At 43.7% G+C, this 17932-nt stretch overlaps 1 protein-coding gene across 2 annotated transcripts; it reads left to right on the plus strand.

The window, feature by feature from the left end:
• The first annotated feature begins 2 nt into the window (after positions 1 to 2).
• LOC101160625 lies at positions 3 to 17499 on the plus strand. Of its 2 annotated transcripts, none has more exons than XM_004065649.4 (7): positions 3 to 835; positions 8941 to 9269; positions 9888 to 9952; positions 10033 to 10190; positions 10273 to 10782; positions 13063 to 14495; positions 15230 to 17499. In XM_004065649.4, the coding sequence occupies exons 1-7, from the start codon at positions 529 to 531 to the stop codon at positions 15863 to 15865; spliced, it is 3438 nt and encodes a 1145-aa protein (XP_004065697.2). In that variant the 5' UTR covers positions 3 to 528; the 3' UTR covers positions 15866 to 17499. The 2 variants fall into 2 exon arrangements, with proteins under 2 accessions (XP_004065697.2, XP_011485705.1); XM_011487403.3 differs by lacking the exon at positions 3 to 835 and adding an exon at positions 6394 to 7706.
• The last annotated feature ends 433 nt before the right edge of the window (positions 17500 to 17932 follow it).

The raw sequence follows: 17932 nt of genomic DNA on the forward strand, positions 1-17932 counted from the left end.
CCGTCCGTCCGTCCATCGATCGATCTATCATCAAAAGCGATCTATCATCAAAAGCTTGTTTTTGGTTTGTTGACAACAGGACCTGGCAGCCCGTGTGTTCCAGTTATACCACGCCGGCGCGTGCCTTATAGTGGGCGGGGTTTGTGTGCTCCCAAACTGGACTTTCTCTTTCACTGTTCTACAGAAAACAGCGCTTTTGCGGATCTGTGCGTCTAATCTCGAGACTAAAATAAGTCATAGTTACGAAAATTCCACAATTAAATGACTTATAATTCAGAATTTCATAGTTTTGTATTTGGTGAAGGTGTGGGAGTGAGGCGTTGTTGTCGGTCGACGGAAAAAGACGTAAAAAGCATAGAAATGTAGCGCATAAAATGGACGTTAATAACCCAAACAGGTTGCTGATGGTTTAAAAATTTAAGTAGTAATTTCTGTTGGAATAAATAAAATCATTCAGCTGTTAGGTGGACTTTGTGTTTGGTTCTTGAGTCGCGTTCTAAAACGGACACACGATTGCATCTCCGATCTATGTGCTGCATCTCTAGCTGCATGGAGCCAGTCGGAAGCTGGCCGGCGTGCAGCTCTGCAGGAACCATGGCTCTGGTCTGCAAGCCCAACTGCAAGTCCGTCGTTTGGATGTACTTTGGCCTGAAAGCGGACGGAAACGGGCTGCCCGTGAGGAGCGACGAGGCCGTGTGCCGCCTGTGCAGAAGGGTTGTGCTCGCGAAAGGGGGGAACACCACCAATCTGAGGAGTCATCTGGCGCGACGCCACCGCGCCGAGTTCCTGGACACGTTCCCCCCCGGTACCGCCACGGCTTCTCCGAGAGCCCAAGGTAATTCCTCCAACTGAATGGGCACTTTTTTTGTAGAGAATTTAGCTGCTTTGCCCGAAAAGTCCTCTTTAAAGTTAAAGCAGACACATTTTGGACTGAAGAGTCCGCTCGTCTGGAAAGATTAGAAGAAGATCCACGTTTACTGCACGAGCTGAAGAAGTTGGCTTCCGATTCGCGAGGGAATTAAAGAAACATTCCACTGCATCTTTCACACTAAGACCACATAGGAGCGGGTCCTGTTCAAAACCTGGATTAAGTTATAATTACATAGTGAAGAATACATTCAACACTGTTTCTGATCTGTGAAACCTTGTGATGATTTGAAATAGGATAATTTATTGCATTTTAAATTGATCAACAATATTTATATAAAAAAAATTGGGCAAGAGAGGATGAAGATTACTCTGCCAAGAATCTTCTCAACAGTGAGTTGCTATCCCTTTCTCACACACAAAAAAAAAAAAAAAAAACCCCAGCAGCAACCCCCCAACACCCTAACCTCCCAAGCACATTCCTCAGGTGACTACCATATTTACTAGGGGGGGGTGTATTGGCAAGAGTCTGGCTAGATGATAAATACGCCCCACGATATGATATGTATCCCGATATTGTACCGGAACACATTTTCTTTTTTTTAAATATGACTTTTTACATTGTAATAAAATTGTCAAATTCTGTTCATTTAATGATCACAATGTTGAGTACTGCAACTGTATCTCATATATAAGTTGCTTTGACCCAGGCAAATTCAAAGAGGTTTTATTTTGGTAACTTAAAATATAGAAAGGTAAGAGACAGAGTCAACAATGTCTTATTTCCACAACAAAATGTATTTCAGTATAAAAAAAAGGAATGAATGTGCCCTAACAAATAAGGTTCTAAAGTATGATTGAGGAATAAAGTGCTGTTTATTTTCAATATTGCTAACTGTAGCTTCTCCAATACTTTTAAACGGAGCGTGAAACAGGAGCGGTATGAATCGTACTTCAAAAATAAAGGGGGAACAAAAGCACTAATGCTTCGCAGAAACATTACAGTGTGATGATGATGCAGCAGCATGACAGGATGAAGGAGACGCTTTGGTTACATATCAGTCTGCACTGCACCGCTGCAGCCACGCTTTCTCACACACACGGAAGTAAACCAGTAACGGTCATCGCCGCGATGTTGCCCTTTTTTCAGAGCGTTGTGCACATTAGTAGGGCTGGGAATCACTGGGTACCTCACAATACGATTTGCGATACATTGCTCACGATAACGATACTATCACGATATGGCGATAATGTGATAATCGGTTTATATCGTCTCTAACAACTCACGATATATCAAACTTTAATGAAAAAGAACTTGATTATTTTTTAGTTTTTAAACACAATGATAATGAACTGTCCTATTTGGTGTAATGAATAACAGACTCTTGTGTAACGTTGCTGAAACTATGACAATTTTCATTTGGAAATATCTTTAAAATTTGGTTAAAAAAATAGTGAACATGAACAGCAGTGCTATTATTTAGTAAATAATTGCTGTAAACAGGATAAAAAATCAACAAGTCAAGTAGCTGCCAGGCACATTGGTATTAACTTTAAAAAAACAAAGCCATAGCCATCACATTATTTAAAAAAATAGCTGTAAATCAGATATTAATTATGTGAACAAATTATAGTGTCTTTGTTAAAAATAAATGACACCATTTAGTGCAAATGTGGTGTAAACAAAAATAAAATTCTCCCAGAAAACAAAAATCAAGTAGCTAGGAACTTTCCTTTAAGTTATTAAATACATTAATTGCTTTTAAAATAAATGACCAGGGATAAAATCCATGAACTTAAAGTGCATCTAAAAATAAACGTCTTTGTGGGGAAAAGCTGCATGTGATGCATGTTTATATGTTCATGTTTTTCTTGAGAACCACAGGCTTTTTAGCGTCAAGACGCCGCTCGTCTACCGGTGCTCTGAGAAGAAGCTGTCTAAGGACAGGGATGCCACTCTTTCTGCTGTTTCCAGCGCCATCTCAACCATAGTTCTGGTCTGGCCGTACAGTGCAGGGATCATTTTGTCAGTATTTCTGAGAGGGAATGTCAAAGCGTGGCTCTGAAGCATTCAATAGGAACCCAAATCCCTCATTCTCCATGTCGCTGTAGGGACGGAGCTCCTTGTACATGTAAACAGCAATCCAGTTTGTCATTGCCTCTGCTCTCGCAGAAGACGGTGGTAGCTTCGCTTGGAAAAAAGTATCCACGCCGGGCTGTGTCGGTTTCAGGCCAGCAACAGCCACGGCTTTCTCACACAACTCCAAGTGATGCAGCTTCAATGCTGCCGGCGCGTCTTTTAACTTGCTGCTCTCGCTATTTTCCTCATTTTTCCCTTTGCCGTTTTTGTTTGACTGTGTACTCTTCTTCATCCGTCCGCGACAGCCAATCTCGCAACGAGCGCTCCCTATCGACACTCAGACGAATCGTCTTACCAAAGGATGATTAATATAAGGTTTTACAGGGTCTCCAAACGTGAAGAAAAGGTCGATACTTGATGAAGACGCATCGAGAATCAATCGCGGGACAAAATATCGCGAAAAATCACTATATCGATATTTTGGCACACCCCTTTCACATCAGTCTGATCGATCTGGTTGCTAAACTAGAATCCATTGCTGGGAGGTTCTGCAGAACTTTGGCCCACTTTGCCAAAAGCATTTTAGCCGATGCTAAGTGCTTTAGCCGCTGTGAAGCTGCATTGCTTCACTCATTCTTGTCTGAGCCCGCTAAAAAGCACCGCAATCCGTGTTTTTATGTGTTAATGGCAGCAACATAGCACAGAGTTTCAGTTCAGTACGCATCCCAAGTAAAAACTAAGTAGTTCATGTCTCATAACAACGAAAAAAGCTGCCTCTAGCTGCAGACTTCCTGTTGTCTTGTGTGGTGTAGTGCTGCTCAGAGGATCTGTGTGTTCTGCTGCCAACTAGTGGTCTGAGGGTGAAGTGGACAACAAGAGTCAGACGCTGAAGGACGCTCAGAAATAATTAAAGAAATATCGTCCTGACAGCATTTTGAATCGATACAAGTATCGCCAAATGAACTATCGCAATATATTGCCTAAACAATTTTTTTAACACCCCTAATATTTACATTTGAAGTAATGCTAATTAAGCCACCAGAGATAGCCAGCTAGTTTCTACTAGTCAAAAGCAGGCCCTGAAAAGCCTGAGATTGCTAGTTTAAACCTAACACTGTGATGGAATCAACCTGGATTAATGAGAGTCTTCATAGACATATCTAAATCACAGTAGATGAAGCTTAACGTCCTCAGGTGGGCTGTTCCACAGGTGAGGCCCACAGTGCTGAAATGTGAGTTTTTGTTCTGACTTTTCAGACCACCAGTAGACCTGCACTTGTGGACCTGAGGGAACTGGGAGGGTCATAAACTAAACTAATCTGATTGAAAGGATGGGCCAATTCCATGTCAACTTTAATAAACTAATAATACAATAACCTTAATATCGACTCTGAAGCTGACTGGGAGCCAGTGCAAAGATTTTGAAATTGGAGTAATGTGCTCCTTCTAATCTATATATGTTATGGGGACTTTCCTATTAATCTGACAAATACTGTCAATGTTATTAGAGGAATGATAAACCAATTAGAATGTTTAAACAATACCATGTTACATGGTTTTTCAAACGGAGAAGCTGCAACAAAAATCTGCTGTTTATTATTTTCTGCCTTTCCTGGAGGGCGTTTCAGTTTGGCCGCTAGGTGGAGCACCCGCTAAGCATTCCACTTTATTCCAGAAGATTTAAGCAAAAATCTGTGCTTTAGACCACAAATTGTGACTTTTTAAGAATGTTCCTTTAAAAAAGTTTGATAAATTTATGCCTGTGTAGCATATAAAGCTGTTCACTTAGTCAGCAAGGTATGTTTAGGTCGACCAAACGTTAGCATTAGCCGTCCAGTGGGAAATTCCATTATACGTTAGCATCAAGCTAACAGACTTTGGCCTTACTGCTGTTTTGCATTAGGTCACCGGAAAAGGAAAGGCATTAAAGATCGATCTCCACTTTTATGGATCGATTTAGATCAGTTAAGTGATTTTATCAACCCAGCCCTACTGATTTAAATTTAAAACATTATGTGCAGTCACATTTAATACATGAAGCTTATGAGGTAATTTATTAGGTCCCCAATGAAACTCGTGCTTACTGTCTTTTTGACCGGTTCTTTTGTCGTTTCTCTCAAGATGGTGGACATATAAAGAAATTTAAACTTGAGTATTTTTAATTTTTTTTTCAATTTGACAGGGAAAAAAATGACACAATCTTAATTAAAAGTCCACTGGAAATGCTGAGAAAATAGCTTTCAAGATAATTGGGGTGGGCCTTTAAGTTAAGTAATGTGCAGTAGCGTGCAGCTCCACCTACAGCTGACTGCAAAGAAAGCGCCTTCTAGAACCCACACTTCAAAATGTATTAGGTACAGAGGAGCAAAAAAGTATTTCGTCAGCCACCAATTTTGCAAGTTCTCCCACTTTAAAAGATGAAAGAGGCCTTTAATTTCATCAATATGATCCACAAATTGAGGAAAAAAATCCAGGAAATCACTTTGTTTTATTTTAAAGGATTTGTTTGTAAATTACGGTGGAAAAAAAGTATTTGAATGACCAAAGTTCAACTGAGGTTGAGCTAAGGTCACTTTATCTTCTGGGTATGCCAATTCTTTTCCTGTTTGTATTTCTGAATGTCTTTTTTTGCTGCTGAAGATAAGAGAATTTCCCCATTGTGGGATGTATAAAGTTTATTTTATCCAATCTAATCTAATCTAATCTATATATCCTTGTTGGCAATGACAGCGGTCAAACGTTTTCTGTGAGTCTTTACAAGGTTGTTGGTATTTTGGCCCATTCCTCCATGCAGATCTCCTCTAGAGCAGTGATGTTTTGGGGCTGTCACTGGGCAACACAGACTTTCAACTCCCTCCAAAGATGTTCTATGGGTTAAGATCTGGTGACTGGCTAGGCCACTCCATGACCTTGAAATGCTTCTTACAAAGCCACCCCTTCATTACCCTGATAGTGTTTTTGGGATCGTTGTCATGCGGAAAGACCCAGCCATGTTTCATCTTTAATGCCCTTGCTGATGAAAGGAGGTTTTTCACTCAAAATCTGACGATTCATGGCCTCATTCATTCTTTCCTGTACACGGATTAGATGTCCTGGTCCCTTTGCTAAAAAATAGCCCCAAAGCACGATGTTTCCAACCCTTATGCTGTACACAATTTGTGTTGTGAACCAGTAATTCATTGGCAGCGACAGGGTGTGTGTTAGCCGGGGGTCGGTGCTGGCAGCACAGACTCTTCCTGGAAGGGGCTGTTCTCACTTGTCTGGGTCACAATGTGAGAACCCACTCGTTTCTGTGGATTGGGAGGGGCTGCTCCAGGGTTTTAGAGAAATACTCTGTAATGCATTAACTGATCAAAATACCGCTTTTTTACAGTGTGGAATGAACATTATAATACACTTAAAAGCTTAAAAAGTTGATTTTGCATGATATAGGCCATTTAAATTACACTATGGAGAACAATTTAATAATCAATTCCTTCTGTCTGGTTAATAACATTTAAGTTCAACATCCATCTCTGTTAATGTTTAATCAGTTTATCCTGAACCTTCCAATTGATTCATACGGTCTTTGTTCATTAAAGAACGGTTTAAGACAGTTGTACACAAAAGTTAGAATCCAAGTGTCCAGCACCAGTTTATTCATGCAAGGGACAAGCACATTTTGGTTTTTAAGAAAATAACCATTCTTTTTGTGAGGTCAATACAGAAACATTTTTTTTTTTTTTTTTTATGTAAACAGTTTTTGGGAGGAACTTTTTTTTTTTTTTTTTGGAGCTGGTTAACGGTCCCTTTACTTATATAATTACAAAAACACATAGTGTATTATTTGGAGTTGGTTCCGGGAATAAATTATTTAATTTGGCAATTGATGTTTTATTAATATCTGGGATTTTTTTCAATGTATCAAACCACAATGTAACACATCATCATCATCATCATCAGCCTGTCACGCCACTGCTGGCGGGTGGCCTGCACATCTTACTCCACTCATCACGGTTTTGGGCACTTTGGGTCCACGTGCTGCCAAAAATGCAAGAAAACTGTCCAGTTTCATTGAAGATAACGAGTTGTATGAAAATCCCTAGTTTTGTATCATTTGTTTGATTGTGATTTTGTTTGTACTGTTCATTTCAATTTTGTGTTATTTTTAATTTAATATTTTTTTCCTCATTATTTCTGCCTTACTGTTCTGCTCATAGGGTGGTGAGTGTAATAATTTTGAAGATATGAAAAAAAAATCTCTGGTTATTGTCGGTCGACACAAGAAGACGTACAGGGCATAGAATTAGAACACATAGATGGGGTGCCATCGTGTCTATTTATCTTTTATTTGACGAGTTTTTGGAAATATTTTTGACATCATTTTACTTAATAAATTGTCAGGCAGTTCTAAACTGCACATGCAAGAGATGATGTCTAATTTTATGCAGAAGTGGCGCAGCCTTCCAGTGTTTCCGATCTATGCGCTGCAGCTCTGCGGAATCTGCAGCCGGGGTCTGCAGGGAGAAAGCCGCACAAAACATGGATCTGATCAGCAAGCCGCGAGGAAAGTCCACCGTGTGGATGTACTTTGGCTTAAAAGCCGACGAGAGGGGGAAGCCTATGAACACCGACAGGGCCGTGTGCCGTCTATGCAGAAAAGTCGTGATTTCTAAAGGAAACACCACAAATTTAAGAAGTCATTTGAGACGTCGACATCCTGCGGAGTTTATTGAAATCACAAACTTGGCGACCACCAGGGCTTTTGCGGAAGGCCAGGGTAATTATCGTGTGCATCAAATCTAGTTTAATTGTTTGCCAAAATGTCGGTTTGCCTCGGACGGATCGATATCTTGCTTTAAGCCTGATACCAAAACAGTACGCGCACGTGCATTTTAAAGTGAGGGATGTGAGCGCGAGAGAAAATAGTCCCTCGATGTTCTTACTTGATTAAAGTTTAGGTTTCCTTATAATAATCCATCTATTTTTTATTTTCTTTTGTTAAGCTGTGCCTTTAAGAGTCAATTTTTATTGACGTACCGAAGAGAAAATCATTTCAGGAAAAACGAGCGCGTCCCCTTTAACAGAGACATTATTCTACGCATGCGCAGATTGGATACGGCGCAGTTGGCAAACTTTATTGACAAGAAACAAAACAGTGGTTGGAGAAAGTCTTGTAAACATGACACCAAATCTAATGTAGTATTTCCAATTTGCATAATAATTTCCAGATAAAACATTTTTAGGCATTAGAGTAACCAAAGTGCCGTTACTTGAAAAAAAAACATTACTCAAATAAAAGCAAATGGTGGTCACATAAAGATTTAGTTCTTGTTTACACACACACACATATATATAGATATAAATATACATATCACTAATAGAATAGGTTTGGGCAGTTTTTATATCATCAATAACATGGGAAATACAGCTAATTTAAATTGTCTTGTACTTGTTTTTCATTTTAAAACTTTATTCATAATAAAAGTGAATTACAAAATGTTTTGTCTACGACAAAACTAATGGACTTAAAATATTCAAAAGGCAAAGAAAAATGCAAAGCCTTCCTTCAAATACATTTTTATAGAGGAAATAGTATTTGATTTGCATGTTTTTAATGGGTTTTAAAACTAGACGGTTTCAGCTCATCACAAAATGCACAAACGTCCTATAATTTAGAATAAATATATAAGTAACATTTAATGAAGTAAAATATTTTATCTGCTGCAGAAATTCTTTCTCATCACTCAAAGTACCCTGTTTGTTTTTTGCAGTATCTTGTTTTGTTTGACAGCAAATGTTTTCTAAGCTTCAATATAAAGAAATTTGAAAGAAAAAAAAGATCTAATCTGCATTTTTGTCAGACATATTGATGAAGCCATTTTAGCCTTTTAATATCAGCCGACACAGTGATGCTTTTAGCAGTATTTTAACAAAAGTGACATCGTCAAGTAACTTTTTTGAGTCCAAATAGGTAAATAAAGAAACCGCCCCTCTCTTAAATATTTCTTCAGGTGTGGACATCAACCACGATGAGCTCACAGAGGACGCTGCAATACTCCAAAACCATTCAAACTCCAGTTACGTCCCGGACGCCGTGATCCCACCAGGCGAGCCGTGGCTCCACGGCGGACCCTGCAGGGCTGTGCTGTCCCTGCCATCCTGTCTGTGCGTGTACCAGGACGGCGGCCCTGGAATGTCCAGTCCGGGGTTTCCTGGAGAGGGTCGAGGGGAGATGAAGGTGTACGCCAAGTGTCAACTTCAGCAGGGCGTCATGTTCGGCCCATATGTGGGAGAAGTGTGCAAAGGACAAATGCCAAACAACCTCAAATATGCTTGGGCTGTGAGTAGTTGGAAACAAAAAAAAAAAAAAAACTTTTTTTTAAGTTTACACGCAGGATGTTTATGCAGGAGACTTCATTGGCTTTAAGCTGATAAAACAACGGGTATCTTTGCAATTACACTGATCAAACATCAGAAAAAATTGAATTAACAGAAGTCATTTTAGGATCTTTAAATTACTTAAAGTTTACCTTAAATTATATCTTATGGAGGGCAAAAAAATTTAGCTACTGGTTTTATGGTGTCAGTTTTTTTAATGAAAGGTTTGGAAGTTACTAAATAAGTTTTACCAATTAAAGGGGGGCCCTTTAAGTTGTATTTCTTAAATCATGAAATAAGAGGATTTACTCAGGTTTTTGTTCTTTGAGAATTTCATTAAAATAAAGTAGAAATTAGACATTTATTCTAGCTCAGAGATTAATTTTTTTATTGTTTTTTTGTTGCCCACAAATAAAAGTTCCTATTTGCACATGAATGCAACATTTGCGACCACATGTGCAGCCCTCCAGTCGCTTTCTCATTTAAGAAACTTAAAACAGAATCTGCATTTCAGGGTTTTTTTAATCAGGGTTTTTCCACTTTGTGGTTAAATAAAAATAAAAAAGGATCGTATTTTCAGGTCAGAGATGATTCTGGATTCTCCTACGTGGATGCTGTGGATGAAAACAAGTCCAACTGGATGAGGTGAGAAGCTGCATTTCAATAACGGAAAGCTCTTCTTCTGCAGACATGAACTTCTGGACGTTTCTGATCTGCGTTTTCAGATACGTGACGTATACAAGCAGCGAGGAGGAACACAACCTGGTGGTGTTCCAGTTCTACCGCCACATCTACTACAGGGTTTCCCAGCCTATCTCAGAGGGGACTGAGCTCAAGGTCTGGATTGGCAGGGATTACGCCTCCCTTTTGGGTCTGGGGATGGGTGAGTGCGCTAACCTGGCGTCATGAGAAAGACGTGAGTGTCGCTCCCTGAAGTCACACCTGTGCGTTTGGCTGTGGTGCAGGTGACAACGTCAAATGTGAAATCGGAGACAAAGAGGCGGCTCTGCGCCTCCTGCAGGACATTCAGCTGGTCACCCTGCCTGAGCTGAGCAGCACCTCCCTCTGGTCAGACAGCAGCCAATCACAGAGCCCCATGCCGGTCATCAGCGATGTGACGACCGTGTCAAACCCAGAGGCAGCGGGGGATCCAGGCATGATGTCCACCTCTTCCTTCTCCTCCACCTCCCAGAACTCCTTGATCTCCCAGTGTTCTTTCCTCACGGAAAAGTACGACTTCCTGCCAGGAACGGAGAAGCTGTTGAGCAACCCAAACGCACCCCTGAACAGCCCGTGGCATTTCTTCGGGCTGGAGCCGGACCCCACCGGCAGGCCTCTGGACCGCAGCACGGCCGTGTGCAAGCTGTGCATGGAGCACGTGAGCTGCGGAGGATCGCTGGATCTCCAGAACCACCTGACCAGCAAGCATCACATCAAACTCCGCGACATGGTGAAGGACCGCAGTCTGGCAGCAGGTAACGGCAGAGCTGAGGAGCGGTTCAGATGTTCCTTCCAGACTTTAAATCACCTTTTTGTTTAGTGTATTGGACACAAAAATGATGCTTTATTGAGGGGAAATACACAAAATGAACACAACTTTTGCCTCACAAACAGGCTGAATTAGATGGTAAAGTTTGGGTTGGCGTTTGCAAACATTTCCCTTCACTGAGTTTTTTCTCAGGAAAAAGAAACCGTCTCTACATCAGAGGGAAATCGCACGTTTCACCAAAAGAGTTCAAAATTTGTGGCTTAACAGTTTTCTGTGAGGCTGTAAACTAGCAGGAGAAGGTGTAAAGAAAGGGATGATGGGAAGTCAGGGCAGGCGTGTTAACAGTCCTGCCCTCAAATCTGAGGCAAGAACTACTGCCGCTCAGCAGAAACTATGTCCTATAAAATCACACAGGTTTTTGATTAAAGCGAGAAACAAGCTAATAACAGATTATGGCGGGCTGGGTGATACGACCTAAAAAAATAAATTATCAGATTAATTTCCAATTAAATTCCAATGATTTCTGATTTTAATTGTTTTTCCCCTCCCTTTACTTTCTTAAACAAAAACTACTATTTGTATTTTAGTTTAACATCTTTAGGAGGTTGAGCTGCATTTAAGGTGCAACTAAATTCAAGCTCCGAAAATGTTTTTAAATCAAAGCGGCAGCTGTTCTGGGAGCTTCCGTCTCCATCTCGTAGAGAGCAGAACGCCTCTCGTTTCTGTTTCTCCGACCTTTGTTGTTGTTAGCCGCCACACAGATTTTACAGCATGTGCTTTGTTGCACCAAGTCTAAAGTCGGAATACTAAACCAGCTCTATAGGGCGGCAGAAACGGATCCTTTTGTTGGGAAGAAGCTTCCTCTTTGCTAGTTGCCATTTTAACGTTTGTGGTTGACTTTACTTTGAACAACAAAATCCTAAGACAGCGGGATGCTGGGAAAAAAAAACTCTTCTTCGTGGGAAATTCGAATTAACTGATGAAATGGATTTATCGTCCAGCTCGACTGGGAACGCGTTTAAAAAGTGATGGAAGTGGGTCTTTTAATAAACTTTTTTTTTTTTTTAAGAAGCAAAACTCAGAGCCATTAAAAGCAGTAACCGTTATATCAAACATGCTTAACCCTTGTGCTATCCGGGGCACTTTAACATTGGGAGTTGGGTCATCTAGACCAGTGTTTTTCAACTTTTTTTGAGCCACGGCACACTTTAACCTTGACAAAAATCCCGCGGCACACCAGCATCCCAAAAAAAAAAAAAAAGAAGCAGAAACTCATAGTCTGTTTTGATCTACAGCCCCCCCCCCCCGGGCAATCTGACGTGCATTTTTGTGATAATTGTGGCAGAAAAAGCAGGAAGTTGCAGATGTTTTTTCTAAGAGATGTAATAAAAGTTAAGTTACATACAAACTGTATGTTCGTTGTGGTTTCAATCCGTGTAACAAGGACGACTCATGTACGCTGAGGCGCTGTCCCTTTAAGCCAATGCATCATGGGAGATGTAGTGTGAATACTGTGATAAAACGGCAGAAAGACTTGCGTCTCTGAGCTTCATTGTTTTGTTCACTTGTTCCACGGTCTGATACCGGCTTCTGTGGAAAGCTACACCACTAAAGACAAGCTTTAGCTGGTGTTTTTGTTGGAACTGAGTGAGTTATGAGCTAAATTGGAACAAGGAAGTGAATACTTTAACCACTTCTGATTGGTCAGACTGATGACATGTGATTAAGCCTTCAAGAATGATTGGTGGAGTCGTGTAGACAGTAAAAGCTGCGGGACTTTTCCTTACACAGTTATAGCTGCAGGTAAATCGCGGTGCCGTCATTCTTATCAAAATGTCTTTAATAGAATCAATTAAACACAAAGAAAAAAGTATTTTACGATCTTTCACATTCCTAACTACTCAGTGTTTTATCAGGGCCTGTTTGGATGAACAAAGAGCTGATATCCTGGAGATGGTTAATGTTTTTAGGATCAGTTAATGAGGGCAATTTTCCAAGGCACACTTGACCATCTCCCACGGCACACTGGTTGAAAAACGCTGATCTAAACCCACTAGACAGTGCTCTGAACCTTTTTTCTTCAATGATTTGTGATCTTCACTGGTGTCCATGGATTACATGAAATCTTTCCACCTTTGTCGTGGTAGGGATAACACGTCAATGTAAGGGTGGGGTCATCTGGACCCCATAGGATAGCACAAGGGTTAAATAGACTTTTGCAGATGTGCTAAAAATGTACTTTCTGCATCTTTCTTCTCTATGGAAGCCGTTCCTCTGCGCCCTCTACCAGCGGTCGGCCAGACGGTTTCTTCCCAAGTGGTCAACGCCATCGTCAACTTTCTCATCACGGACCTCCAGCCGGCGTCTGTGGTGGAAGGCAGCGGCTTCAGGCAGCTGCTGCACACCCTCCTGCCCGCCCACAGGGAGCTGCCCAAGCCCTGGCTGCTGGAGGGCGTCATGAGGGACCAGCACATCCGCGGCAGGGTGAGCCTGGCTCAGCTGCTGAGGCAGAAGACCGGCGGCGCCGAGAGAGACGAGGTGAGCGACCACACCGCTCCGCTGGAATGCGAGCCCTGGAAGTGTCAGAGGCCCTCCACCAATCAGAGGGAAGCTCCGCCGTTTGTGACTCTGAGCGGGGAGTTGTGGCTGCACAGCTGGCAGGGGAACCCGGAGCGCTACCTCACCCTCTGGGCTCACTGCATCGACGAGAACTTCAGCTTTCACAACCAGGCGCTGGCGACCCGAAAGCTGACCAGCAGCGGGGAAAACTACTTCGAAGCCCTGGAGGCGCAGGTGAAGGCGATGACGGAGGAGTGGGGGGGCTTTCGGCCAAATTTCATCGTGCTGGGAGTGGAGGGGACGAGCAGGATGGGGATGGACCCCGCGACGAGCGAGAAGAGCGCAGAGGCCACAGGAAGCTGTGCTCACCCAAACTCAACGACTTTCTTAGAGCGGGAGGATTCCGCGTCCCCCGAGGAGGTGCGCGCCTCGGAGCCGGGGGAGTTTGGCGAGGGCTTTCCGTTGGTGCCGTGCTTCTTTAGCTCTGTGCAGGCCGGCATTGAGGAGCTGATGGCGCACCCCGTCATCCGCAAAACTCTCAGCCAGTTCCAGGATCACCTGAGCGAGCTGTTCCTGCCGCCCACCCAGAGCAAAGGCTCCCTGCTCGTCCACGCCCACAAGCTCCTGAAAAGCCTCCCCAAGGAGGAGCAGGCGCAGCTCACCTCCTGGGCTCACTGCCGGCCGGCCTGGAAGGACCTGTACCCTCTGCTGAGCACGCTGGTCAAACACAAAAGCCTCATCTCGGACGTGTTAAAGGAGGTCAAAGGCGAGCGTTCGGCCGCAGAGTCTGCTCTCGGCGGCTGCCCCCCGAGCTCAACCGCCGCCCCGCAGGCTCTGCGCTCCGAATGGAAGGTGTTGGAGGATCTGTGTCTGGTGCTCAAACCGCTGGACGTCGCCTGTCAGACTCTGGCCAAGGAGGCCTTCCCCCGCCTGTCCCTCATCAAACCCATCCTTACCGGCCTGCTGTCGCGCCACTTCGTGGCCCGGCCGGGAGACTCCTCCTCCATCCTCAAGGAGGTGAAGCGGTTGATGAGGAGGAAGCTGACGAGCTGCTACAGCAGCCCCGCTGTCAACAGGGTCTTGTGCGTGGCGTGTTCCCTGGACCCGCAGTTCCGTGAGCTGGGCTTCATGGAAGAGAAGGTGAGCTGGGAATTTTCCTTCCTACCTGGCAGCAGACATCATTGGAAGTTCCTTGAAAGAAATGTTATTTTCACGGTTATGGTTGCTCCCCGTTTAAAGCCTTAATTTAATTTAATTTTTAATTATTTCTACCAATCTGACAAACACATTTGTTGGCCTCGCCCTGATCATCTTTTGATCTATTTTAAAAGCGTTCCAGTAGTCTTTTAATTATAATAATAAGGCCGTTTCAATCCACATTTTTGAACGCCTGTGTTGTTTTCTAGGACCTAGTTTCTGCTCTTGAGTTGTGAACGGAACTGTTGGCACGGAGTAAGTCTCCCCCCTTCCCATCATCCATGCGCTCATGCGCTCTCCCACTAGCTTACAGCCCCTCACAACCCCAACCTAACATTAGAAACGAAAATAGCGAGCTGTATTGGAGCCGTCCAGCTGAACAGTTCTGATCCAGATGCCATCGTATGACGTCTGCTTCCGTATCTCCTTCTGGTCGCTGTTTTATTCCCTACATACTTTTGTTAGGATTCGTACATTTTGTAGGTTTGTTGTTTCAAGATCATAAGATTTGTAATTCGTTAAAGAAAAAAAAAATAAACCCAACTGCTGGAAAACTTCTTCTGCCTGAAGTTTGCGGTCGATGATGTTTGGCGCCGTCTCGTTGTCTGCAGTCAGGTCCCTCTCGTCTCGTCCTGTGACGGCGTTTGCATGTAACAGCTTTTCTGTCAATGTTCCAGGAGCAGGCCGCCACCTTCAACTGGCTGAAGAACGAGGCTGTGAGGATCACCAAGGAGAACTCCTTAAAGAAACCGAGCAAGACGGAGGAGCGGCTGAAGAGGAGCGTCTCCCCCGAGTCACCGGAGTCCGAAAACGACTTACGGAGGAGCAAGCGCCTCAAAGAGTGCCCCCCGATCAACTTCAAAGAGATGGGAGGTGAAGAGAGCGACCCCGGAGAGGCGGAGGAGAGCGAGGAGCCAGACCCCGCTTTTCAGCCGGGGCTGTCTGGGATGGAGTTCCTGCTAGGAGACCTGTTCTGCTCCGCTTCCAAGAACCGGGAGAGTTCTGCGGAGGAGTCGGTCGACATGGAGATATCGGTCTTCAGGGCCGACAAGGGGGCCTCTCTGGGGATGGAGCCCCTGCAGTGGTGGAGGACCAAGGCGGTGCAGTTTCCTCTCCTGGCGTCAGTGGCTCGTGCCTACCTGGCCGCCCCCGCAGTGGCGGGGAACGCCGCGCAGGAATTCATACAGGACGGAACGACGAACAGGAGGAGATCGAACATTCCACCCGAAAGTTTGGACACCATGCTCTTCCTGCACCACAACCACATCTCTGTCACCGACGGCGGGCCGGCAGCAGCCAGCGACCGGGGCTGACGGGCTTTCAGCCCGACTTTGACCACAAAACACGCGATCGGCCGGGCAGCAGCGGGTGGAGAAGAAGCGGCGAATCACAATCACTAAAGCTTTCTCCCTCCACTCACTCTGCTGCTCGCCAACGCAAACATTTGAGCGTGCGGTCACGTGACGGCAGCTTCATGCACGGGTCACACAGATTAGAGCAGACTGAGAAATTTAAAAGGAGATATATCAGGGCTGCACAATATGAGGAAAACTCGCGATTTGCAATATCAGTGATCAATATTGCGATGATGATATAACTTGAGATACATGAACAAATGGCAAAACAACCAAAAACATCATTTCCATTTCACTGCAACAGTCTAATTTAAATGAGAAAATCCCTAAAATTACACTCCAGACGTCCTTCGTCTACATAGGAGGTGAGCGTCTAATATTAAAGGGCTCAATCTGATTGGTCAATGCGTAAATGGATTTATTTGATTCCACAAATAATTCAAGGTGCCGTAAGATCGTTTTAGCACATTTAAGGAAACCATTAATCGCAATTTTCGCCGTCTTTTGCAATGTGCGTATTGTGCAGGCCCGGTATATTTAATAAATTGTCATCTAAAACAGTCAAATCCAGTTCAAAGTCCCAGAGGTCCATCTACGGTAATCCTTAAGCCTCATCCACCCTTAAACCCAGTCGTGGAGGAGGAAACGGCTTCGTTGCAGCTGGTAGGAACACAAAAGGGGGACGTTTCGCATCAACCTGGGGCACACGCATAAATCAGCTGGAGAGCTGCGTTATCTTTATCCATCCAGGCATTTAGTTTCTCTACGCAGCTTCCTGGCTGTTCGCGGCCACCCGTCTCACCAGGCTTCCGCACGCACCTCAGCCTCAGGGGATGTGATTCCAAGTCCCCGCCCCCTAAACCTTCTCAGAGGTCCATTTAAAGACTTTTCTGGTCATCTTTTGTGGTGGTAAGGAGTTCTGTCCAATCAGGTGTAAGGCTGTTATCCAAACACAAAGCATGTAAGACGAACAAGTTAGCGCAACAAAGTGAGGATCATCAGCATAGGATCGTTGCAACACGCCTGGTCCGCCTCTGACGCGCGTACAACTGCGCACACGGCTGAGTTTTTGCAGCGCTGAAGTCCTGCAATCGCCTGCAGACCGTGTTGCTCTAAAACAAAAATGGATCCAGCTCGTACCCAGTTTCCTTTGAACCTCTACAGAACATCCAGAGGATGTCGACATCCCAGAATGCTCAGAGTTGCCGTCACGTGATTGGCTATTTAAATATTTGCACCTATAAGCATAGCTGATCAAGTTTAGACCCCTTCCAAGAGTTGAACTGACTGAAAACATTGATAACGTGAAGTGTATTGTTGTTGTCGTTGGTGTATTCAATGTGTTTTTCTAGAGTCTTAGGAGGACGTCTGCGTGCGTTTGACTTTTTAACTACTGATGGAGTCTGTTCTGTTAATTACCTCGTAACTCTTAGTGCCTTACCTTGTTTCCCATTTGATTATGCTTTTAACTAAACTATCAAAGACATTAAAACCCAAATTATGATGGAGGTTATGGCCTCTGAATGAAGGTATGGTGCACCGTCTCTAGCTGCATTCTTTTTTTAAATAAAGCAAGATATGAGTTAAAACCAGTTATATGCAATGCTGCCGAGTCCTTTCTGTCTTTGCTGAATTGATTGAAAATCACAACCTTGTCAGGAAGAAGGAGCTGGTCTGTGAAGGAAATGAGAGTAGAACGGCCTTCATGGTGGCCGTTTCGCTGCTGCACTGAAGTCCTGGATGCCTGTGTCCTTTGTTTCTCACCGTTGAGCACAAAACGCTTCATTTTTGTCCTCCATGTCCTGTTGGCACTGGATGATTTAAAAAAAAAAATAACAATGTAAGCTGTCTGAATTATGATCATTTTTATCAATTACTATAGTAGTAGGTTTAGGGGCTGTCATCTGGACTTACAGCTGGTATAAATGGGCTCATGGGGGAGGAGTCAGACCTGAAACTGGGTGGTATTCTCAACTTAGCCTACATGGTTTCGGGTCGTTAAGAGTTCCTTGTCAGCTGGGGTTG

This window comes from Oryzias latipes, chromosome 1 (genome assembly GCF_002234675.1).
Source record: "Oryzias latipes chromosome 1, ASM223467v1".
Classification (NCBI taxonomy): Eukaryota; Metazoa; Chordata; class Actinopteri; order Beloniformes; family Adrianichthyidae; genus Oryzias; species Oryzias latipes.